General features: G+C 39.4%; 1 protein-coding gene across 5 annotated transcripts in view; it reads right to left on the bottom strand.

Annotated features, from left to right (window-relative positions):
• Positions 1 to 26,460, bottom strand: part of LOC143173220 (dymeclin) — a 224,758-nt gene that overhangs the window by 189,158 nt on the left and 9,140 nt on the right. For all 5 annotated transcript variants that reach the window (XM_076363416.1, XM_076363415.1, XM_076363414.1 and 2 more), the window contains exons 2-6: positions 22,328 to 22,505; positions 11,169 to 11,221; positions 10,378 to 10,471; positions 8,899 to 9,032; positions 2,014 to 2,086 (exon numbers count right to left, since the gene is read on the bottom strand). In XM_076363416.1, coding sequence (XP_076219531.1) covers positions 2,014 to 2,086; positions 8,899 to 9,032; positions 10,378 to 10,471; positions 11,169 to 11,221; positions 22,328 to 22,467 — 494 coding nt within the window. In that variant the 5' untranslated portion in view covers positions 22,468 to 22,505. The remainder of the gene's footprint in view (positions 1 to 2,013; positions 2,087 to 8,898; positions 9,033 to 10,377; positions 10,472 to 11,168; positions 11,222 to 22,327; positions 22,506 to 26,460) is intronic.

The raw sequence follows: 26,460 nt of genomic DNA, 5'->3' as shown, positions 1-26,460 counted from the left end.
TTAGAGAAGGCAAGTTTTTCTGTATCTCCTTTCCCCTACCCTACCTCCCCTTCGATGATACGGGGATAAAATCATTAGTTAAGGCATTATCACAGTGTTAAACACATTATACTGGTAAACAAGACAATAACATACACTTTTGTAAGTGTTAATATCTTACTAACAATTCAGTAGCGTGCTATTTCAGGAAAAATTTAGCTAAGAAAACTTACTTGACAAAAAAAAAAACCAAAACCTTCCACATCTATCTCTTATGAAGAGTATGTTTTTGATGTAGCTGAACATTAAAGATTGTAGACAGGCTTTGTAACTACTACTTTTTAATATGCCATTATTATCACTATATTATATAGTAAAACTAAGTGCTTTCAACAGCTACTTCCATTCCGAGCAACCACATTCACACAGAAATGGAGCTGCTGACAGGTTCAGTTGTTGAAAAGGGTTAAGAACAATCATGCCTGTAAAATTTTTTCTGCCAGAAAGACAGAATAAATGATATTGGACTCCACACACACATTGGGACTTCCAAGAAAGAAAAATAAAACCCTGCAGGATTTATGAAGTTGCCCATATACCGCAGTCCTTTCACCCCTTTGTACTTCCTCTAATCTGCTCCAAACAAAAAGTGTATCTGTTCCAGGAAGTCCTGACAAGCTTTGCAGAATGACACTCTAAATCATATCACTAATTCATTACACACTACCTACCCAAACCCTCATGTAATGCTGACAGAGTTGTATTTAATGAGAGCAATGTTTCAAGAACTATTGCATCTTTGTCAGCTTTCCAACCAAAAGAACAATCCGAAGTACAAAAACTAAATCAGCAGCAGAGCTGTATCATAGAATCACAGAATGGTTTGGGTTGGAAGGGACCTTAAAGATCATCTAGTTCCAAGCCCCCCTGCCGTGGGCAGGGACACCTTCCACTAGACCAGGTTGCTCAAAGCCCCGTCCAGCCTGGCCTCGAACACTTCCAGGGATGGGGCAGCCACAGCTTCTCCGGGCAACCTGTTCCAGTGCCTCACCACCCTCACAGTGAAGGATTTCTTCCTTATATCTAATCTAGATTGACCCTCGTTCAGTTTAAAGCCATTACCCCTTGTCCTATCACTACATGTCCTTTGAAAAAGCCCCTCTCCAGCTTTCCTGTAGGCCCCTTCAGGTACTGGAAGGCTCTCTCAAAGCTGTGATGCTTTAATTGGGGCACTACATTTTCGGCACAGACTACAATGCAGTTTAACACAAAAGATACTGCTAACACTATCTTGAAGAAAAAAGAAGTTAAAACTTATCAGGACAGGTGTGGAAAAACGTTTTTATTTCCAAAGAACAAAGTAAGTTCTCCCTCATATAATACTGAAGTATGCTTCATGACACATATCCCAGTGAGATGTGGAATCAACATATCTCAAATACAGCAGATGCATGGAAAAAGCCATGTAAACAAATCTGGAGACCTACAGAAACATTCCACTTAGTCATCGCTCATCTCTTCTCCGGACATCAAGTTGCTGGTATCTCAGAAATTAGTATAAACAAGTCATATGACTTAATGCACACGCAGTTCAAAAACCCACACAACTGCAGAAGAGGAACTTTTGTCTGCACCTTGCTGCATCCCGCAGAGATAAAGCGACACCTCCAATGCATTCCCTGTACAATTAGCACAACCATTTCTAGCCAAAAGTTAGCGGTAACTGTCTGTGTGCTGACAGAGGTACCTGAAACAAACGCCAAAGCTCCTACAAAATAAAATAGGATAACTTCTGTTGATCGTTTGAACTGGGTGTGAGATGCTGATCATGTACTTCTTCCAACGGAATATTCAGTGCTGGTGCTGGCAGCAGGTTATCATTATCCTTATCAGTACTGCACCATCACAGGGAACATTCAAATACGAGTATTTACACATCATAACCCCATCACTCTAAGTTTTATATTCTCTCAAATGCTCAGTTTATACAAGGAGGCTGAAAAAAAAAAAAAGAAAAGAAAAAAGCCAACTTACAAGAGGGGAATTTCAACAATGAGCTGGATGAGGCAACACAGCAACTCTTCTATGAGGTCTTCACACTCTGTTCCTGAAAAGAAGCGTACCAAAGGTTTTCTGGATTTTCAGATACCAAAAGAAAGCATAGATTTAAACATGCAGATCTAGACAATCGATATTTTAATTAAGGAACAAACACTAGAAGAGAAATTTTACCTGTTTAAGATAGCATTCTTTCCTGAATTAGAAGGCATTTGGGATTATCACCAGAGAAAATGGTGATGCTAAGCCTTTTATATATAAAACAAATAACTAATAACAATTGGATAAATTAAATAAGATGTTGGTATTGTAGGAATATGCTAATATTGAGCACATCAAGCCTCACTTTACTACTTACCTAAGTTCATATTAAGTGGTGTTATTACTAACAGTTGAACTGATCACTAGTGACTTCTAACTGGTCCACAGCTCAAGTCTCCTCCCAAAATTCCCTGCACTCTGCATATTTCCTCACCCCTGTTTTTAATCCCAAGTGAAGAATAAGCAGAGACAGATAGAAAACACAGTTCCATTTGTCTAACATACACTGAACAACATTCTAAATTGTGATCTGTCAAATGAATGCAGCCTACAGTACACATCACTGCTGCTCTTAGGCAATTAAATCTACACACTATTTTTTCAAGAATATACATTTACTTACTGAAGAGGTTTTACACATTTCAATGACAAGTAAGAATTCATGAGTTTCCAAAATGCATTCTAAGTGAGCAGAAACTATTCTCTAATCATACACAATGTGACAAAATGCATGGGATGATTAAAAATAATTTTTAAAATGCAACTATTCTAAGCAATAAAATTGGTGGTATTTTACATTAGCACTGTATTTTGTAAAAGCAACCGTAACAAAGGACTTGCAAGACTTACTGAGGAAAAAGCTTATTAAGCCATTTGAAGTTGTCATATAATACAAAAAAAATGGAAGATAAATCTCTTGGCTCATTAGGATTTTTTCTGCTTTCAAAATAAAATTATAAAGAGAAACCTACAACACAAAGAAGTGTAGGGGTTTATAGTGCTGAATGGCCTAAGAGCAGGCATAGTTTTTCCCTCTGCGTTACCTGATAGGCATTAGGGCACTGCAGCACAATGATTACCCAAATGCTTGTTTATTTTGTATTTTGAAATAAATACGTCCTGCAATAAACACAACATTATAGCCACATTATGGCAGTGTTACTCTGTCGAACCCAAGTTTGTTCTTAAATCCAGAACTCAGTTTTAAGAAGCACACCAGAGGGAATATTCACAATACAGCAGAATTATTTCTTTCCACAATCGGTTTATTAAGAACACATTAAAAATTGTCACCTAGTGAACTGCGCATTCTAAAGGAAATCAGTTTTTTATCACAGAAACATGGTTTCCTTTATATAGGATCCCCCATGAGTAACACAATGTAGCTCCTGTTAGTAAAAACCAAGAACTGCTAGGAGTATTTAACCTTAGACAGAAACCACTGCCAATATAAAGCCCAGATAATGTATTCTAAGGTAACTTGAACGTGACAGTTTCCTAAGGTTTTCTGAATCTAGAAAACGCTTATAGAGCAAGACTGCTATTAGTTCCCAAAAGGTACCTAATTTTTTCTCTTGACAATTGAGGAAGGGGAGGAGGAGAGAAGAAAAAGGATGAAAAAAGTAAAGTGAGCGCATTTAAGAATATAGTTTCTTCCACCATGCTATATACACAACTCATTTGAAGAGAGAATAATGTTATTTGAATATGAAAGAGGGCTTTTCCCCTACACTATATTCAAAATAAAGCAAGAAAATATTGGGTTAGCACAATCACGTAGAATGGAAGATGTTAGTCTTTCCTGCTCTGTTCTCAAACTTTTTTTCTTTAAAAAAAAAAGCTTAATTGCTGTAATCAATGTCTACAATAATTAATGTATCCTTTTCCCCAATGGGGCACAGGCATTCTTGTTTAATTCTTGTCTTGCCAAGACAATGAGGCGGATGCATGCCAAGTCTATAACGTGAGAGCGAGCTATAAACATGGAACACTATGTGTTTTCATAAACAATGTCATTTTCAATAGCAGGATAAAGACAACACACACAATACTCATTCACATTAATAGATCACATACTTGGATCAAAGACACGTGTAAAGCCTTGGGGAAAAATAAGTAAAGGGTGAATCTGTCCAGATAAGATCAGAGCAGACTTGCAGAGAGAGGAATCATAGGCGCATCTTCTAAACTCCATGGCAGTGCAGCAGTAACTGCAAACACACACGGTTTTTAAAATGTCCAGTTACCCTGAAGGACCATTTTTTATCAGCTATATTTAAGTCCTCAAACATGTGGATTACTTGCATTGTGGGTTTTCTGGCTTTTTGGTGGGGTTTGTTTGGTTTGGGTTGTTTGGAGTTTTGTTTTTTGGGTTTGCTGGTTTGTTTGGGGTTTTTCTACATAAAAAAATAATACTTTGTGTTTAACTTTTTCAAAGCTACACGTTACAGACACTGCATCAGCAGACACTACACAGGCAAAATGGCTTATCCAGAGGAAAGTATACATGCCAGGAGACTCCACTTCTGGTAGAATCAGCCCAGCTCCATCCTTGGCCCTGATACAGGGCCTAACATAGACAGTAAAAAAGTCTTTCTTCTCAAGAATCTAACTAGTATGTTGTCACGACCTGGTGTGAGCTGCTGTAGCAGCTGGGTGTACCCGATGTTAATAAGATATTCAGACATAGCAAGGTATAGCCTCACCTTAGATGCTACTTGTTTTTCTGCCCTGTTGCTCCTACAGATAGGATAGAACCTGGACATCAGTAATGAAATAATTCATTACTTGTTAACAATGGGTACATAAACTAATTGCCACCCCTCATTTCCTTTATGATAGCTGAACACTTATGGAATCATTTCAGAACTGCAGTAAACGTATTGCTATTTATTCCCTCCTCTATGTCCTCTTATTGACTGTAATACACCAAATACAGTCCCTAGCAGCCTTGTAATAAAAACTTCTCTATAGAGAACGAATAGTTTCCTACTACAGGTCAGGGAAGAGGTTGAATGAACTGACGGTTTGATTCAGAATACAACACACAGCACATGCCCTCTTACACCTCTGAATCACAGTACGGTTAGAGACCACGCAGAAATTATGGGACACAGACAGTGGAAGCCTCACCAAAAGAGCAACGATTTCTGTTAACAAGACTAACTGCAGCTTCAGATCAGCATATGCTGAGTCCAGTTTAGGATTTATTAATATCAGGATTTTTTAGCTGAATCTTAAAGAATATGGTTTAAGTCTGCGTAAGGATTTTCCTACAATCAAAATTGTGCAATATCCTCCAAATTTGTATGCAAATTCCCAATTATGGACGAAGAGGCAAAGGTTGCACTTCCTGGGCCGAAGAACCATCCGAAAACTGCCAAAAGGAACAAACTCCTATTAATGGACTAATCTTGAAGGAAATCAATAAGCAGTGCTGGGGGGGACACGACCCAATCCTCTGCAATTTATTCATTACAACTTTATAATGGTAGGCTACAACATATCCATGCACTCAAACTTTTTGCAAAATGAAAAACCTCGACAATCACATTTTATGACACAAAGCACAGTTGCACAGCTTTTGTGCAATAGAGCGCAAGCATACGAATTGCAAACCCTGGGAGGATGATTCTTCCAGTTAAGACAGTTATCAAAAATGCTCACTAAACAATAGCGGCTGTGTCATATATAACCTGTCAAAATACAAGACGTATTGCTGAGTAGCCAGTGACAAGGATATTCTCCATATGTCATTGCTATCGTATGCTATACATTTCTGCCTGACATACTGAATATTGCACAGCAGGTGCTGATGCTCTGACCGACTGCAGCGCGAGCAGCCTGACGCGCCGACACTGCGGTTACGCACTCTGAGTTCCCAGGTGCCATACTTAAACTCAGAGAACATGGTATGAGGATATATTCTCAGACCAGAAGGAAAAAAGGTGATGCTCATAGTTTAAGCAGGGAAACAAACACCACCACACGGTGATTTCCAAAGGAGTTTTAAGATGATCTCCTCAGAAGGCTGTGAGATTGAACAAGGCATACAAAAACAGATCACAGGAGAGAGAGGCTGGCTGTACTGTTCTTTCCAATAGCTACTCACCAGCCATTAAGAAAATAAGTAAACAGTACTTCAAAATTCAGACACTGTATTAAAGCTTTTACCTATATGCATATTTTATTTGCATTATATAATTAATATAACAATGTATTGTATAAGGTTTGTTTTATCATGCTTGCAATTGAAAAATAGTAAAATAATATCAAGCCCTGGGAAATGAAAAGACAGCAAGGACAACTAGGAAGAACTTAATTTCTTAAAAAGCATGCTTACCAGAGATAGTGTTAAGCATGTACAACTTTAGTAAAAGTAGTAATAAATTTATGTAAAACTTCACAATAATAAGGCATGCTCTAGTTTCCAAAGAATAAAAAAAAATAGAAAATTCAAGAAAGCTACACTTGACTTTATGAAAATACAAAAAAACCATTTCACCTTTTTCTGCTCACACTAATAGGCCCTAACACAACAGCATTTTATTACACTCCGTTAATGATACTTCACTTTTCCTATAGCTAAATATAAAAGCTATAGGAATCACTTTATTACCGTACTGTCTATATATATTTTAAAAATCCAATGTGAAGATTTGTTAGGAGTAAAAAAAATGATGGCTATGCAAACACAGCACGTTATGAACCTCAACACCCTGAAGAAGGTCACAAGGACCACCTCCAACTGGAAACTCAAGTCAAAAGCAGCAGCGGACTGGAGCCGCGGCTGAGCGGGGAGAGCCGAGGAGGAGCTCCTTTCCTGCCTCCATCCCCTGCTCTCACCAGCAGACCACACACAATTATCCTCCTAATCAAGAGCATCCAGCGAACAATCTGCTCAAAGAGAATTGCTAAGTACGTTTGCCATCAATGTGCACAAAATTATCGCTAATAAATGTCACTGTGAATTACAGTCAAGTGCTACTAGAGATGGTATAAACATGGATCCACCCCAGTGACAAGAAGCACTTTTCGCACCATGCTGCGAGGGACTCCCAGCGCAAGGAATAAAGATCCCGGGGGTTCAAGCTAACAAAACGTCTCAGCTTTTCCATCCGTTCTGCTGTGCTACACTCTACCACTGAAGCAAGAGGTGGGCAATTTTTTGAAACCAAGTATAAACCCATAGGCAGTCTGCAATGATAGCTTATTATAAGCTGGTGCTATTTTTTAATGCATCGGTTAGCTGACTTCACTCTTGGAGATTACTCATCACAGTTTAAATACATTAAACCATTTCAACATGTAGCACTTAATCTTTTGGCACCAGAAGTCTAATTTCCCCAGAGCAATGGCAGGCGCCAAGGAGTTAAACAGATTTTAGTGAACAGTTTTCGCTATTCAATGAGCAAGCGGCTATTAGGCATTTTCAACGCGTGGCCTTGTTGGACAGACTGTTGAGAGAAATTCACAGTCAGATACTTCTGGTTGTTCTTCCACACTTCACTGGCACTGTATGAGCACTCTGATACCAGTCCAGACCATTTTTGGCTTTATGCAATAAACAACAAGCAATTACAAACTCAACAGTATCTTTTCAACAAAAGCAAAGGAAATCAAGGCTCCATCCCGTGTTCTGTAAGAGCATCTTGATACGGCGCTACACAAAGATTTGTGGCAGACAGCGTTACGACTTTCTTTTTGCTGTAATCAAACTGATTTTGAACGCATTCACATCATTCACTTTCAAAAAGAAGGACTGGATAGCAGAAAGAGAACAGCTAGATTATTTGAGCATCTTTCCTGCCATCTTTCATCTCGTGTAATACATGCTCCATTTCCTGGAGATGCACTTATTTTTGAACATTCTGCCTAAATTCTTTCACTTCTCCTGTACTCTTGTATAAACTTCTGCCCACTAATTAAATTTTAGCAGTTGCCTTTTCAATGGATCAGTTCTCACCATAGTACTGTTATCTTTCCTCACTAGATTCCTAAAAATTGCATTAATTCCACTCCCTGGCTGCTGCTGGTTTATGAAACACATGTGAAAAGAAACACTAAATGACTGCAACATCACCGTTCCTACAGCAGCATGTGGTCAGCTTCACCCCAATTCTATTCTGTTCTTCTGAAGAGGACCGTTACCACATTTCAAAATGCACGAAAATAACTAAAGCCAAGATAGGTCTACAGCATCACTTTTGAACAACTGTTTAAAAAAATGCCAAATTAAGTTTGTAAATAAATGACCATGTTAAATTTAATACAAATCTTTAAAGAAAAAATAAACCAAACAACTTAAACCCTGCTCTAGAAGAGGTCTATTTTGCTATCAGAACCTGTAACATGCCAGCAGCTTGTTAACAAACATTTAATTCTAGCGGAAGACAGCAGTCAACATGCAATGAAAAGCTCTCATCACATTTTGAAAGTGTTCTCTTTCACATGTATGATACAAAGGCAGATGGTTTACACCGAATTACTTCAGACCCCAAAAGAAGTCAGTCAGTTTCACTATTGACTAGATACTTTCAATCTCACAGGTTGTTCCGAACAGTAAACACGTTGTATGTAACCTCATGGGTACTTCATTTCTAGTTTTAAAGCAAAGTTTGGGATTCTTAGTCTAAACAAAACATAGAATCATAGAATCATTTAGGTTGGAAAAGACCCTTAAGATCATCGAGTCCAACCATTAACCTAACACTACCAAGTCCACCACTAAACCATGTCCCTAAGCGCCACGTCTACAAACATCAGAACTTTTTAGTCTCTTGTAGGATATTTGTTTCACTAGCACTAGCGTATACCCACCATATGAGCCCGGTGCTTTCTCTTCGTAAGTAAAATGAAGTTGCAGCTCCTCTTCTGACATTCGACTGATGAATACTTTCAGCAAACAGCAAATAATAAACAGTGCATTGTGAGCCTGCCAAATAAAGAGGTGACTAGGAAAGAAGCAGAAACAAACAAGAATCAGTAATGCTTAACCTGCGAACATGCATCAAAACACACAAGAAAATACATGCCAGAGTAGACAAAGGGGTTCCTACAGCCGAAGCAAGGAAAAGCCAAAGTGCTTAAGCAGGGAGTCTTCAGTTGATGCTACAGCAAACAAACCAGAAGCGTATTTATAAAAAGTGTTTTTCCTTCCCCCAAAAGAATACAATCTTATTCCTAACTAAGTTTGTATTGCTAAAAACACCACAGTTGCCAGAAGTACCACTCTTTGAAGAGCTCACCAGATGGCTCGGCATACTTCTAAAGGTTTCTAGATACTATGGACTCAAGCCACCCAGACATCTGAAAATTTCCAACAGCTTCGATATGAAAGCTACTCTGGCCTCCCTGAACCTTAGCACTTTTCCAGTCAAATAGCCTTCAGATGACCGTAGGCATTTATGGACTTCAGGAGCACAATATAGAAAGATTTTTCTATGCAACACACAGATATTTTCCAAGCTTTTGAATGCAAGGGGAATATAGCTTTATTACGTTATTCTTGAGTCCCAATAAGCAACTGCTGGGAAGCCCATACAGTCAAGCTCCTGCTTGAAGAGGTATTTTCAAGGTATTTTTGGATTAAAGCAGCAGGAGCTATCCAGGCAGGAGTAACTTCTTCCTCCAGATATAAGCAAAAAGGTTGAGGGCAGCCCCGGGAGCAAGGGGGCATTCAAAAGAAACTCTTCCTTTTTGAAGCCCCAGATCTGATGGGGCTTGTTGGATGTTTGTCTACAGGTGTGGGGGAACAATTACAGAAAGCTACCTGCAAAAACTATGCAGTGCTGCACACGTAACCTCTTGAAGTTCTTTCCTACCGCTGAAAGGGACAAGCAACGGCAGTTGCATGATATGATTTGAAAGCAATGTCTTTATACAGAAGTTTGTGTTCAAATCCAATCCAACTTAAAATATTTCCAAGACAGAATACTGGTTCTTACATTAAGATTTAGCTAAAAAGGTCAGGTGATTTTTAAACAGCTCTAAACCAGTAGTAACCAGAAGTTACACCATTGGTACACAAATGTGTTTATGTAACACACAGGATGAACACAAGCATGTCTTTTTCCCCAGCAATCTATTTACCTATTACACTTAACCTTCTGTGTTTGGAGAAGTTTCTTCTTCTGAAGAATAGAAGAAACCTGTTCAGTTTCAAACAACGGTTTAAGAGAATTCCAAGTTCTGGCCTGCGATTATGTTAACTAGCAAAGTAAAAAACTCAAAGAGCTAGCAGCAAAAGGAACATTTAAAAAGTGAAATGGCATGCACAGCTTTTTTCCGGGTACTTACTTCTGACATTCTGCTGAAATTTTTAACTCTTTGGTTCTGGAAAGAAAGACTTTAATCAATGACCCAAGGTTTCCTGTTCGAGGATTCTTCTCAACTAGATAAGGAAAAATACAATATGATTATATAGCATGCGTAACATGACACTACTTAGTTCAAACAACATATAGAATGAAACCAAATTTCAATGTCTTAAATATTTCTACAGAAAGCATAGTATGTCTGTTTTTCTGTACACCTGCTGTTCTTCTTTTAAGATTCTCCAGTGCATGCCTTACTACTCCATAATTGTTCTCTAAACATACTTTTCATCCCAGATTTAAAATATCCCGAATGTGGAGCTCACACTGCTTCCTTTCCAAGACTTCTTTACAGCACAATAGTCTCCTGTCAGAAAACTGGGCAGGTTTTCACAGCTAGCTTTTACCTTCTTGAAACATCGTTGATCACATTTATGTTATGCCTTCCTTTCGTCCTCTGATTAATTCTTTCCCCTTACTGATCAGCTTAGAGGGCAGAGGGAAAGAGGTAGTAGGGATGGAGTTATTTGTTTTAAACCTTTCAGTTGTTTCAAGTTCTACAAAACCATTAATGATGGAAGTTTCTAAAAGTTTGGGATAGATACAGATAGATAGATAGATATAAACATACTCTCTACGCTACTTTAACCTTACTAGTGGAACACATGCAAGTAGAGTTAAGTATACTGAAGACATGGGTGCACACATGAAGGCTGTTTCTTAATTTTTCTGATCAAGCACATGGAAAAAAGTTAAGATGTCACAATTTCTCACCTAAAGACTTGCAGATTGAAATTGTGGCTTCTTCCAAGAGCTTTAAGTCAGCACTAGGAGAGGGGGAAGAAAGAAAATAAGAATGGTTACACAGTCAATTGGGTTCCTGTACTCGAAGTGAAAATTCATTACAAAACAGTAGTAAAATATTTCTATGAAGCACTTAATTTTACCAGCCCATCAGCTGGTTTACATAGATGTCACAGAAGCACTGAATGGTTGAGGTGAGAAGGGACCTCTGGAGGTCATCTTGTCCAACCTCCCTGCTCAAGCAGGGCCACCTAGAGCCAGCTGCCCAGGACCACGTCCAGGTGGCTTCTGAACATCTCCACAACCTCTCTGGGCAAGCCTTTCCAGTGCTCAGTCATCCCAGTATCAGGCAGGACAACATGCATTTGAAGTGCAGTGACTATAAAACAGGAAACTAATATTCAAAAGTGAATTGTTTGTCCAAGTGAAATGATGTCACGACATCATTTGTGTTAGTACTACCTTTGTGGCTTCAATGCTGCCATGCTTAGCTTGATGCCACTGAAAATACACGTAGAACAGCAGCCTACAGAAAGAACTTTTTTTGTTTGTTTGTTTTGTTTTTTTTTTTTTACAGGAACTATCATAGGAAATAACATCTTTTTAAAAAGCATAAATTAAAGAATCCTCAGCCTGACATTTAACCTCAAGCTAAGCACCTCTTTCCTTTAACTAATATTATTATACTAAGGCGACAATCACATCAGATACACCAAATTTTTCGTAACTTCATTAATTGCCTGTTGGCATGCCTCAGTGAAAACCATCAGCTGAAAAGAACAATAAAGCACTAAAGCAGAACCTGCCAACAACCACTGAAAGTAAACGCCAGCTGCGTCAAACACACAAAAAGACATTTATATACTCCTACCACTACAAACCTACCAGTACAGAGTAACTGACCCTCGAAAACAAAACAGAAGAATACATGGGAAGTATGTTTTTCCTGAACAGATGGGGGAAAAAAGACAAATAATAATTAGATATTGTGTCCAATGCCACATTAAGCAATATAAAGGTGTCCCAATATTAACACCTAAAGGGCAACCTGTTCCAGTGTTTCACCACGCTCATGGTAAAAAAATTTCTTCCTTCTATCTAGTCTGAATCTCCCCTCTTTTAGTTTAAAACCATTCCCCCTTGTCCTGTCGCTACAGGCCCTACTGCTCAGGGTATCGGAGAAGATTGCACAGCCTCTACGCAGGCTCAATTAACATACAGTCTGACCTACAGGAATGGCAGTCCTTCTGAAGTTCCCCAAATTAAAAGTCAGTCAAAAAAACCCAGTTCAACGCTTGCAGACATACCATAGTACGTAATATAGGCTGAAGAACTGCAGAGCTCATGCAGCTACAGCCTTGTAATTAAAAGCATGAAAATCACCATCCTCAGAATAAATAGGAAAGTAGCAATGTAATGAAACCTGAATAGTAACTAAGCCTAAAAAAGTCATTGGTATGGCCTCCGTTCAAGCACTCTTCTCATATAAAAATATTGCAAAACTTAATACTGCCATAATTAGATTGCCAAAGTCGCTGTTGCTTCCTAAGCATTAAATTTTCTGATGAGTAACTTGATTCTTGATTCTATGATTTATATAAGTTGTATAAAATAAAATTCTATGATTTCTATAAAAACATCAGAAACTGAAGACAAAAAGGGCATGGTACCGCATGCACTCTCTCTGCCCCACCTGCTCAACCCCATCTTGGCAACTACCTGCAGCTCTGCCAGTGAATTTCTAAGGTGCAGCGGTGCGGGAAACAGTCCCCCTTCTTTCTGCTTTTAAATCTAGATGGTAATCCAGTTTACAGCACAGTCCTAAGAACTGCCGCATCAACCTGAGATGAACTGTGGTGCTGTGTGGGAAGCCCTTAAACCAGCTCCGCTGCTGAAAACCCATGTGGAGCCATGCTCTTGGAAGCTGTTGAGGTTGTCTGAACTGTGCCTGAACTCCTGAGGACTAGAAGAAGAGGTACGGATATTGGTGGAAACAGCAGCCAAAAGAATTATTTCAAAATTTTTCAATAGGAAATGCTTCAAGATGGAGACATCAAACAAATTAAGTTTTAAGATGCCTGCAAATTTCCCTGTGTATCAGACTAATTTACTGTGTAGTGAGCTGACAGCAGAGACAGCTCTTCACCTACAGCTGAATATCCTAAGACAACTTTAGATTATGCAGATTGGCTTTTTTTGATATCGAATATCAGCACTCTTTCCTCCCTTATAAATTGCTTTGCAACGTAAGTTTCAGAAAGAACAAACTAACACTTTCATATATACTTTAAAGACATTAGACTTAGTCTCAAAGGTGGTCTCGTTTCAGTGCTAAAAACATGCAGAGTCATTAAAAACAAATGGTACAAAGCTAGAACACCCCACCAGCAACTACAGACAACAGTTTTCTAGGTCTATATGAAACAAGGACTTTTTACACTTTAAAAAAAAAAAACCAAACCAAAAAATCTTCTAAACTTGTCCAGCTGGCTGCCTGTCATCAGGATGTATTCCTTCCCGTGAGCTGACAGGCAGGGTGAATATTATACTGGACACCAACTGACTAGAGAGTTCTCAGGTACTGAATAATCGTAATCCAACACAACGTGACCCACCTCCCACTATCCGAAGATGCTGGAGACCTCTATGATACAGACTGAGTGATTACTGTAATTGCTCCAGGATTTAAACCATAAACGTAGACATACAGCTTTTAATTATGGTTCGTTTTTCCCCTAATTTCTAAGCAGTTAAGTTTTAAAGTATAGCATTCTTACAGGTGTTTTTTTCTTCCCTTTCAGTTATTAAAAACCCCACAAAGTCCTCAAACAAATTCCACAGAGTGCCTAATTTCTACAAGTTGCCAGGATCAAAACCAGTGGCAAACCAAGCAAGACCTTCAGATCTTCAAAACTTTTAACACGAGTCATTCTTTTTCCTACCAAAATGAAGTTTAATGCTTAAAAATTAACTACATCCCACTCCCCTTTGTTCATACAACAAGAATATAGAATTGAATTTTGCCATCCTCAGGACTAGGCAACAACATCTGCAAAATTTCAGTTCATGCAATAGAAACACCTAGTGAGAAGGAACCACAGCAGAACGTCGCCCCAACACACACACACAGTGAAATGGTGTTCTTACACTCAGAAGTAATACTACTGCTACATCCCCAAGGATGGATTCACGGAGAGAGTATAGTGGGAGCGTACAAAAAGCAGCAGCCCATTTCCAGGTACCTGGGGCAAAGCTTAGCAGCGGCTTTCTTTCCTTCGCATGGGCAGGAAAGAAAAGTGAGATGTGGAAAAAGCTGTCTGATTATTTTTTTGTGCTGTGAAGACAGGAGATACATTATATTAACACTTGGGCAGAAAATGCCAGAGCCAAGATCCAGAAGGTGGCACAAAAGAAATGCTACAACCAGCCACGGTATTGACTTTGCTCTACAATCCCTGTGGAGATGACATTTGGTTAATGAATGAATGTAAGAACGGAAATCTAACACTAAAACATCTGTCCTTTCATTAATCCACAGAGCAGCACTGGTAGCATTCAAACTATTTTCCAGCACTAACAATAAGAGCAAGCATGGATAGAGTAAAGCTCCTTCACTGCACCGATCACAAATAAAAGTTCCAATCATCTCTGAAAACCCTCACCCGAGGAACACGGACTGCCTTGTTGCCAAATATACATGTATACACATGCACATATATAGATATATATTTTAGGAGCTCACTACTTGGGACAGAAAAAGTCTAAAATGCATTTAAATTGATCCTCTTCAACATATTACATTGAATTGTAATGAAGCACCTATGGGAGGATCCAGGAGAAAACAACCTTTCAGAAAAGAAAAGGAAAAAACTCCCACACATTTTCCACTCCGCAATTTTATCTACCAAGGATTGGGAAAATAAAAATTACACTTTCAGAACTGAAAAGAAGCTTCTGAAAGACAATATTTTCTACAACACGTAAAAATAGAAGAGAGATTCGTTAGGGGTAGAGGAGTAAAATATCCCCTGGTCTATAAGAATCATTAGTATATTCTCAACAAGAAAAAGATTATCAGTTTCTAGCAATAAACAAGCAGCAAGGTAAGTAAACCCTCCCTGCTGCTTGATGGCACTGCTGAGCATCACTAGGAGAACCCCAGGCACCCCAGTAACATCCAGTAAGCCCTGCCGTGGAGGAGACGCCGCTTTGGAAGATGTTCACCTGCACGTGGCAACAAACACCAGCTTCAGGCCATGGACCTTTAATATCACGATCACGGTGACCTGGGTGAGTTTGTACATGTAATCATATATTTCCACTGGCATTACTTGAAATAAACCATTTGGGTTTGGGAAGGTAGTACATATCCCAATCATATTTACCAGTTCTACAATTTTCCGAGGCACGAGCAAAAGGTATCACCTGGTGTGGGGATTCAAACAGGTCGTGAGCACTGGGGGAAACACTAAGGATTCACAAAGAAAAGTACACTGAACCACACAGACTTGACCGGCTCATTTAGATCCAAGCAGACGTGTGAGGTGCAGGATTGCTTCCCACACACTTTAGGGAAAAAATTCCAGGCTTCACAGGAATTCCCAGCTCATCCTGGGATCTGGTGGCCAGCGTTTTCGAAGTCCTTTATAAAAGCAAGAAATTATTTTATTTGCTTTTTTATGTAGAGAGTAGGCCCACGGACTTCAGCAAAACTGTAATTAATAATAATAGTGAAATTTACAGAACTCTGTGCTGTCGGGAAGCAAAGGAAATGGTTTTATCTTGTTTTATTTTAAAGGCATCAAAGCATGAGAGGTTTTACAGTGGCAGTGATTATTGTCTTGTAACATCCCAACACAGCAAGCAGTAAGAATATTTTGCATACAAATTGTCACTACACAGGAAGCACCTGTGTGACACCAGGTACCTCACATCAGCGATAGAAGTAAAAAGTAATCAAGGGTAATCCCCTCCTGTAGGAAAGAGGACAGCACAACCACTACACCTACGTCACATAATAAAGACTCCGTACTAGGAAGGGGAGAGAAGAAATCAAAATTAAGTTCAAACTTGCAAGCTCAAATATTGCCCCTCTGACCCTAGAGGTCACCTCTTTTTCCTGATACAGAAGTTCAATCTCTCAAACCTGCACTATCATAAAAATGCCATTTGGGAATTCGATGCACACACACCCACTCAAACATACGGGACCACTAACACAAGCCAAAATCGCCACTTTAAATTTCACAAGGAAGAGTGAAAATTATGAGTTATCTACCATATGTATAGGCAATGATTACTGACCAAGTAAAACATAATATTGAAACAGTATTTAGGCAATACAAATTCTGTTTTGTCCTGCTGAAATTGCTCTTCTATCATTTCATAATTGATCTTATGTCAGGTTTTTTTATTTTGCTGAGATTTAATCACTTTGTATTTGTACTTACTGACCATAGTACAAGGAGTTTCTTCATCAGTGAGTTAATTTTCTGTAAAAAAGCATCTTTTCAGTAGAGATGGGGAAGAATGGTAAATTAAGCAGTCTATTGCTCAAAAAAATTTTCATAGTTTTCATTGACTGCAGATTTTTATTTCTGGCTTCATACTACCAGAAAGCTGGATTTTGTGGTCAGCTATTCTGGCATATATTGTAAAAAACCGTTACTTCCAAAAAGGGGGAGGGGGGGGGGGAAATCAGTAGAGTTATTTTAGAATGGTTGTATTCAGTTGCCTTACTTTAAATTTACTAACAATCAGTCCCACAGTCTTCAGCAAAACCATAATTAATAAAAGCCAGTGAAAGTTGCTTCCCGACAGCAGTCATCTTTGAAGAACACGGTTTTATCTGCTTTTATTTTCAAGGCATCACAATATAAGAGGTTTCAAAGTGGCAGTGACTACTGGTAAAATATCTCAACACGGCAAGAGAAAATATTCTGCGTACAAACTGTAATTATAAACACACCCATACCATGACACCTTATTCTTACAAGAATAAAACCCAAACCGTAGCAGACAACTACCTCCTCTAAAAGAGGAGGAAAAAAAAAAAGAAAAAGAGAGCAGCTTTCCTGACAGTTTTTTTTCCTCTAAGTAAAGCTTTTTTCTTTACCATTGAATACAAAACAGAAGAATCAGCCCATTCAGTAAATCCACACTGTGGGAATGCTGACTTTAATGGACTAGTTGGAGGAAAGACGTCGAAGAATAAAAAGCTGCATATAATTTATTGTACCAATTTAAAAATGTACCATATTAAGGCAACATAAAAGTTGCTCATTTTTATGTCTTTCCATTAAAGGCTCATGCACACTATTCTTGAATCAGAGACTCATTAAAAACTCCGGGGAAGGAACAAAGCGGAACAGTAAATATTAAGCACATGATCTTATACAAGTTCTGTGTTAGTTAACTCTGTTTTAAGTTTTCCATCAGGAAAGAATTGTAACTAATACCACCGCTAAGGAGGAGGTTGCATTCTTGGTAGCAACTCGTAGGAGAGCCAGACAAACACAAAGGCCTGCCTAAAGCGAGAGCTGAGACTCCAAAAAAAACCAAACCCCAACCTCACAGCTCTAGCTCGTAACAGTAACTAAAAAAGTCATCCAGAAAAGCTGAATTTTAGTTTTCCAATATCCAAATGTTATTCAGATTGATAAGCCAGCCACTTGAAATGTAGGAAGCAGCAAATTTAAGAGGTTTTATACGATTCAAATTCGGCTCCCATGAGTCCATTCTGTGCAACAAATAAGGATCCATGAAGAAATAAAATGAATGTGCAGGAGTGTGACTTTAGACCACCAAGTACCTCCTAATGGCTGAAGCCAGAAATTTCTCAGCAGACACTTCTGTAGCCCAAGGGGATTTTACCTACTCAGCATCCATGACCTGCTTTACAGAAGAGGAGATCACAATACACCTTTTACAGTGAAAAGCATGAGGCAAACTAAAACTAAATTGCTGGTAGCTTTTCCTTTTATTATCACTTCTCTCCTACCACTCCTAAATTTGTGTAAGGCCCCAGTGGCTTTACCTGCCGAATACCTGAGACTGGCTCTGGCTGTTACTGTCGCTCATGCCAGGGGAGGCACAGGCAGCGAGCAGGGATCCACCGTCAACTCATTTCTGATTACTGATGGCCGATTCATAATCAGGGTTTGCGAATGCACAGACCAGAATTACTCCCACTTAATATTCCCCCTTAATACTTGCTTAACTATTAAGAAAATGAACATTATGAGAGGAAGAACAAACAGCCCAGAAAAGCAGAATATTACACTCCCAGCAGCCAGCTCTGCTTTGACCACATGCTTTCACGTGCATTTTTGGATGGCACAGCAGGTTTAAGCAATCCCACCTTTTAGCCCAACAGTCTACTGTGCCCCAAAAATCAATCCTTCACTGTGCCAGAACTGTTTCGTGGTGCCACGCTATGAATCACTCTAGGGAATTAACTTGGCTGAAAAAATAAACACTTCTTTTTGCTGTGTTGTTTCTCAGACACATTAGTTCCTGATTAAACCCACAGCAGACCCGAATAAACACTGGAAGGGATAGTGAACGGGCAAGAGTATCTTGCATCAGTAACTGCTGACAAAGACACAGCAACTTCGGCGTCAATAGCATTGGTATTCGGCAAACTTTATTCCCCCCTGCAAACTACCTTGTGTTCTTCACAGAAACAGATGAAAAAGTTAACTGAACAGAAAAAAAATAAACCCAGTAAAGACGACATGGCTGAGTAAATGAGCAATGCTAAAGAACCACACAAGGAGAGATTAACATAGGGGTGGGGAGAGAAAGCAAAAGAGAGAGGACCAGGAAGATGAGAAACGGCTGAACGGAGGAAGAGATCGACCAAACTGAAAGGGGAACGGGAGAAAAGCAAAACAATGACAAAGAAAGAAAAGAATACAGAGTGCTGAGAAAAGCGAAGCATAAGAAAATGAAGACAGACAGAGCATAGAGCGCAGTACCACTCAAAGATCAGACAGAGTATCACACCTTCATCTTTCTCAGAGTAGAAAGCCAGTAATTCACCAACTCTCGAGCCAAGGCCCTGGCCTTCTGATTTGGGGGATTAAAAGACTGTTGTTCCTCAGAAGATCCAACTCGTTTTGGCAGCCTGAAAGATTTTCCTTTGGCAGCTGTGATCAGCAGTACCTGGACTAATTCGGAACGGCTTCTGTAAAGCAAAGCACTATTCGCATATTCCTCACTAGAAAGCATACGCAGAAAAGTGTTAAAAACCCCGCAAACTTTACTTATACACACAGATTCAAATTTCCCTTAAATGTATCACAAGTACCCTTTGCAGATACTGGTTCCTTCCTACGGGTAAGGTTTCATGACAACAAGGTGAATCTGTCAGGCACCTATCGCTGAAAGGGGGCAATCTACCCCAGCCCCACCGCCCCCCACACGTTGCTGGGTTTTGGCTGGGTTTGTTGTTGTTTGTTTCCTTCCCCTACTACCATTTTCCTACTACCTTCTTTCTTCATGTTTTTCTCCTCTTCTTTCCCTATAGTACTGCCGTACATAGAACAGAAGTATGTCCAAAGCAGCATCCAGAGAATACGACCCTCTTCACCCTGGGGATCATATCAGTCCCATCTTTGCAGAAATTTGAGGAAGTAGGATAGATCTTCTACTCTAGAGTTATCATCAATTACCTCCACGAAAACACCACGCAGCATTTATATAGCTCCCAGTAACACTTGCAAACAATCACCTACTATAGACACACCAATTCTGCAACACACAATTGGAAAAAGTGTCATTTGAAAAGAGAAGAAAACTTCAAATTTTGTCCTGTTTGACAGGTGAAAACTGGCTCCTTTCCACAACAGTCAAAAACCAGCATCTTGCTCCTGTCAAAAGTATGACCTACGCTCAAGCCTCATTAAAACAAAACAGAGTTACCCTGGTATTTTGCAAGCTTTCAATCTCAGAAATGAACATTTACCTCTATTGTTCTGTTCCTGCAGGCAAGGTTATCTGATTTAGACAATGGCCGAGGGTGCTGTGCAGCCAACAGCGTCTGACATCATTTGTCAAATGGTTCTCTCAGGTAGATGCAACTTAATGAGAAATCTCTGTTTCCTTCCAATTATTAAGCTGCACAAAAGATGCCTCTCAAGATATTTCTCTTCCAGCTGCCAGGCAAGAGCACCACCTGGTGTTCAGCTAATTAAACTTTCAACCTGCTTTTGGATCAGGGTTTTTGTTTGCTTGGGTTTTTAATTATGTTTCTTGTTTGGGGTTTTTTTGTTTGGTTGGGTTTTTGTTTTGTTGTTTGCTTTTTTTTTTTAAGCAAACTTACTCTGCACTGGATCTGACTCCATGAAATAGGCACAAAAAACTGCAAAGCTAGCTATGAAAAAATGCTTTACTTCAGTGGGGGAGAGAAAGAAGCAGTAGAACAACTGAAAGAAATTGCTCGGGTTTTATATGTAAGTATTTCCCCCTAAAAAAAAGGCAAAAACAATGCGGTGTTATATGACTTCTCAGAATGTAGTCCATCCTGTTAGTCATGGGTATGCTGTAAACAATTCTTGCATCTTCAGGGACCTTAGAGAAAAAACGACTGCTCCCTCACCCACTGCCAATTACGTACCACCCTTTATGAGCTTTACAACCCTTCACAACACTATCTTCTTGCTACCCTCTGGCTGTTTTCTCCACATAGAAAACAAAATCCTTCCTCCTCCTCACCTTTACAAAAATAATACCTAGTAAATGCCTCCCAGTTGTTTACCTTAACCATTTTCCCCTCCCAGTTGTCTGAACTTTCACTTACTCACAGGCACTCCAGTATGAGACACACATTATCTACGAGATCTCCTCCTAATTGCTATGAAAATAAGCGTGTCTTTGCCTTTCAGAAGCTACTGTGCGCAAGACACAGCACAGAGGTAAGTCATGTAACATGCAAACTATATGTCACTAGAAATTGTATGCCATTCTTCACTCCATCGCTAATCTATATTCAAGGTTCGAGCGCTCAGGGTAGTCATAAATCTGCACTAGTTTTTCACCTTCTGAAAAAAAAAACCCAACCTTTGACCACCACACATTTTGACAGGAGCTCTGTTCGAACAAAAAAAAAAAAAAATTGAAAGATGGCAATAAAATTGGCCAGAACAGCTCTCAAACTCATTCCCAATTTATTAAAGATTAAAAGTGTTCCCAATTTTAGCAGTAACACATTGTGGCCTATTTAAACCTGTTACACAAGTGTTTAGATGTAGTCTGTTATGACCCTTTGCAAGGAAATACTGCTAATAATAAAGGGGGTAAATAAGACATTCACCTGACAGAAAAGTATCAGGTCACATTGTAAACCGTAAAACCAGTTTAATTAATACTTAAAGGTATTAAGTAATACCAGATTGTTCTTGTAAGACTATTAATCAATACACAGGCCAATGAACTTAGCAATGGACTTGCGTTAACAGAAGTCACAAGGACTTACGTTCTGTATTTCTGGAGATGTACTACGGATCCTCTCAAAAATATTAATTCTGTTTATATCTACACCACTTGCTAGAGTGAAAAGACATGCAAAACTTGAATTTTAGATATTCAGAAAATATTTTTATGGAGACAACACGCCAAGCTTCCTTTTAAAATGTAAAAGAGGAGGGGAAGAAGCCATACAGACTAAGAAACTCAACAGCTAACCTACAACTAAGTTATGGAAGATGTACAATTCACTGTAAGTTGAGAGGAAACACACGTTGGGAGTCTTCAGCAACTCCAGAAACACCAGAGGCTTTCTCAAAGAAAAAAAAAAGCACCCCAAAACAATCACAAAACTCAACCAAAAGGAAAAAAAAAAAAGAAAAGCTCCCCCCCAACACTACAGACCCTACACTTCTGATCGTTCCCAGCTACCAGGAGAATGAATAGCAATTACAGCTATAATGAAGAAGAAAGGAACCCACAGGAATGGAAGAGGTGGTGGAAAGAGCTTCCAAAATTAGAAACAACAGAATCCATTTTACATAGGCCTTTATTCCTCTGCTACCTAAAACAGGATTAACAAAACCACTCATTTGCTTTCAGACTTGTCACTTCTATAAATATATTATCAAGGTTTAGTTCTTCAACAAGCACCATCTTACCTGTTTGTTGGAGTGGTAAAGCTAAAAGACAGCAGCTGATTCCAGAACGGGTCATTCTCAGAGATGGGCTCTGCTCCTGATAATTTTTTTAAGTACTCATTTTCTGGAAGCTCGCTGATGCTGCTGCTATTTGCTCCCATCTTCTTTATTCAGCAAATTCCTTTCTAAATTTTCATTTCTTCAAGGCGGGGGAAAAAAAAAAAAAGAGAAACACTTGAAGTCTTTTGTACAAATAAGGAATATACAAATCCTAAATTAGCTATCAGTAAAGCTTTAGTTCACTACCTTGAACAATTACTGAAATGTAGAAAACAGGCACATAGGAAGGCATTAAAAAGATTCTTTCAACAAACTTAGGACAATAACATCTTCATCCAAGGAAGTTAAAAGTTACTGTGCTATATACCGCAGTCATCGTCTCACTTGGATTTTCATAAATTACACTCAGCGTGTCACAGTTGTATCAATACCAAGGCTGCTACCAGTGGGGAAAACTGCAGGGAATTGACAATTTAAACAGGGGTGTTAAGTTGACAAGCTATTCAAAAATATGTTTTCCAACTGATTATGCATAGATAGCTAGGCAAGCAACTCCTATTGTCAAGAAAGGGAGTCCACCATGCAGCTAATTCCTGCGTGCCATCAATGTTCAACACCTCGAAAGCCCCCGCCTTGCCAGAGCAAGCACAGCTGCTGTCACTGCTGCACAGATAACCCGCATCAAGCGAGGAAAGGTACCACTGACCGTACAGGAACCTCCTGATCTTTGTAAAATAATGTGGTTGGTTCCAGTCAACCCGGGGGGGGAACTAAAAAATGAACACATCAGAAACGCGACTGCTTTTTGAAGCAACACTGCAGAACTTGGTAGAGATGCACTCCAACTTTCGTTACTAGCTGTGTTGTACTTGATCTGTGTAAAGAATGAGAAGGTTTCAATTCTCCGTGCTGCTTACCAGTGCTTCTCACCTTTATAAACAATGTAATTAAAGAAAAAAACACCACGATGCTATTAACTATGTGCCAGGGATGCTCCTAAGCATCTTACATCTTTCCAGGACATCAGCTTCAATAACCTTCCATCTTTTGAGAAGAAATAACTGTAACTAATAGGCTCAAAAGTCGGTATTAAAAAAAAAGCACCCCCATCAAGATAAAAGCACTGTGCAGTGTATTACTGTGTAACCTAAATACTCACTCCTGAGCTGGCATAAGACTTAAGAACAGGGACAGCTATATTAGAAGATGCAAGCTACTACTCAGCAGCAGCTCTTCCCTTGGTCTCGACAAAGATATAGCATCTATTTCAAGAATCGCTCCAGCACTGATTCTTATAGACTCATCATCTTTGCAGAAGCAGTTACTTCCAGAAAAGACTGTTCTAGTAGCAGTTAACATTAATAAAGAACAGTATAAAAATGAGGAAAACTTACTAAAAAGAAAGGAAGAGATGCAACGAAAAGCTGCAGTGTTCGCAGCCATCATGGAGGCTATCTGAAGAACTTATATTCGAGATTTAGAGCGAGTGCACAGTACCCAAATATTTCAGAAACAACGAAATGCCAGCACAGACAGAGAGTAGAATATAGGATACTATTAAGTAATAAAGAGGTCTTTAAAAGGTAAGATCCTACAAAAATGAGGAAAATGTTTACTACTTTCTAAATTTTATTCGTAGGGGACACTATAGGTTGGGAAAATACCACTCCACACTCCTTCCCTCCATTCCAGTACTCCATCCTCCACCATCACTATTTGCTGCTCTAGAAGACAGAATACAGCGAGACAAAACTTGACACTGACTCAGTACATCTGCTCTTGTAACAACTGCACCGCTGTAGCTCTGCCATCATGCACCCATGGAGCTCTGTTTTTATGAGGCAGGTTGGTTTCTACCACCTCCCTTTACATCTGATCAAAGGGGGGAGAGATACAATAACCTTATAACCTCTATATTTAGCATTTAACATTTAGCAAAAAGCTCTGAAGACACTATCTATAGCATTTGCAGAAGCCATTTTTGTCATGGGGACTACCTGCAGGAAGAGAAATTTAAAAGTGGCCTAGGAGTGAAAATGGAAGCGTGTGCCAGGGAATTCTGTGGAGAAGCATTAAAGGATTATAAAATGTAATTAGTTTAAGAGGATTTCCAGAACTTTGGTTGAACGTTTACTCACAGAACAGAATGAAATGCATCTTACTTGAATACAAATTTTGCTGCTTCAAAGAAAAAAGCTCAAGACCCAGTGTACACTACCTTTGAAATCAAGCCAATGAATACCAAAGCTAAAGTAGAAGAGAAACCAGTTTGCATAATGTACGAGAATCCTGGATCATTCTTCGAAGTAGAAGAATCAAGGTTCAGCTTGTACATGGACATCTCAGCTCTGCAGCCCCTGGTTTGCACATGCCCAACTACTGCAGAAGCCAAAACCAATGCTCTTGGCCCTGGACCCGTATTTTGGCTCGAGTCCCTTGCCTGCACCTTTAAATGACTTAAAGGTCATATATTTAAACCTTTATTTCTTGGAGTACAGACAGTTCAAGCCCGTGTCTGCCTCAAGTTCCCGTCCCCTGCTCGTGCCTTCCAGCTCACGTAAGGAGCAGCTCGCTTGCTCCAAGATGAACACCTAAGGGAGAAGATAAACAAGAGGTAGCTGGAGCCCTGCCTTCAAATTCCACCACCTTAACCTATAACTCTTGAGTTCCCCGTGCCAGCGCTCTGACCGTGCCCTAAATCCTTAGCCCATCCTCCTAAGGTGAGTAACTCCACTTTATTCTCTATTTCACAAGCTAGTCTCACAGCTTGCTGCGGCTCCCAAAGCCCCCCATTTAACCCATTTCCCAGCAATAGGACAGCGATGGGAGCAGGTTGCAAGCTAGTTCTTGAAAAGAGGCTGCATACTTTCCAGATTTCCTGCAGTATCCCAGTAGATTAAATTCCATTAAAACAAATCCTCCAAAGTAAACAGTGCTTTAAAAGCAAGTTTTAGCAAAATATTTATTGTCTATTTTCAGAGTCAGCATCAAATTCACATTGCCCAAGAACACGCTCACTTCTGTGGCCAAAGCCACACTCTCGAGCAACAGGGCGAGTTGCTGGCTAGAATCCCTTGTGAGTTCTCCCTGTGCCCTAGCACCCGTCTGGCTTCTTCCAAACTGCAGAGAACATTTTTTTATTCCTCAGCGCTTCCTCAAAGTGACAGAAAAATAAGGTACTAGCCGATTTTTTTTCCCCCTCTAAATGAAATAAACATCAAGCCATTGAGATCTGTCAAAAGAATCCAATTGCTAGCTTGAGCTCTAAATCCTTGTAGAGCTAGTTAGTAGATATGTGGACTTGGCGAGCTTTGCCTTCTACTCATTTGTGAGCCAACAAATCTTAGAGCAATCAAATAAACATGCACATTTTTCTCTCTCTATTATACCCCAGGAGTTTTTTTTCCTCTCCTAAGAACGTTACAGTCACTATACTCCTCTAAAGTAAAAATCTCAGCAAGTTCTACTGATACTTACTGGAGACGACCATACTTATAAACAACATACAACAGGTGTAACAAAGCTAACTCCTTCCATCAGGAACTTGTGTTATCTCAAAACTTGCTGAAGTGCTCTGCGATGACTTTATGATGCAGCCTGAGCACCTTCAGCCCCTGCAACCTGAACAGCCATAGGCCCAGCTTTAAATAAGAAAGACGTTTCTGAGCAACTCCAGCCATCAGGTGACAGAGGAAACAAGTCTTTCCTTCAGAGTTCATGAATATCCTACAGGACGAATGTCTAAAAATAATTTAAAATTAAGAAAAAAAAGAACATTTAATTTCCTGGCATTTTAACAACGGTAACAGATTAACCCTAATGCTTTAACTTCGATGGTTACATGCCATCCATGATCTCCAACACATTTCCAAGACAGATGCTATTAAATAATATTAAATTCCAGTCACCACCTTAAATCATTTTCAAACATGCCATTAAGCAGCAGACATGTTTCTTTTAGAAACAGCTGCCTTTAGCTGAAAAGATCACTCAAATAAAACATGTAACCACTTAAATTTGCAAATTGCTTTTGATTAAGAGGCACTACTGCTGTCTCTTTAACACTGTATGCTGGTTAAGGCAGTAGAGGTTCA

Source organism: Aptenodytes patagonicus, chromosome Z (genome assembly GCF_965638725.1).
Source record: "Aptenodytes patagonicus chromosome Z, bAptPat1.pri.cur, whole genome shotgun sequence".
Taxonomy (NCBI): Eukaryota; Metazoa; Chordata; class Aves; order Sphenisciformes; family Spheniscidae; genus Aptenodytes; species Aptenodytes patagonicus.
The sequence above is the reverse complement of the archived record's forward strand: the minus strand, read 5'-3'. Positions and strand labels throughout refer to the sequence as shown.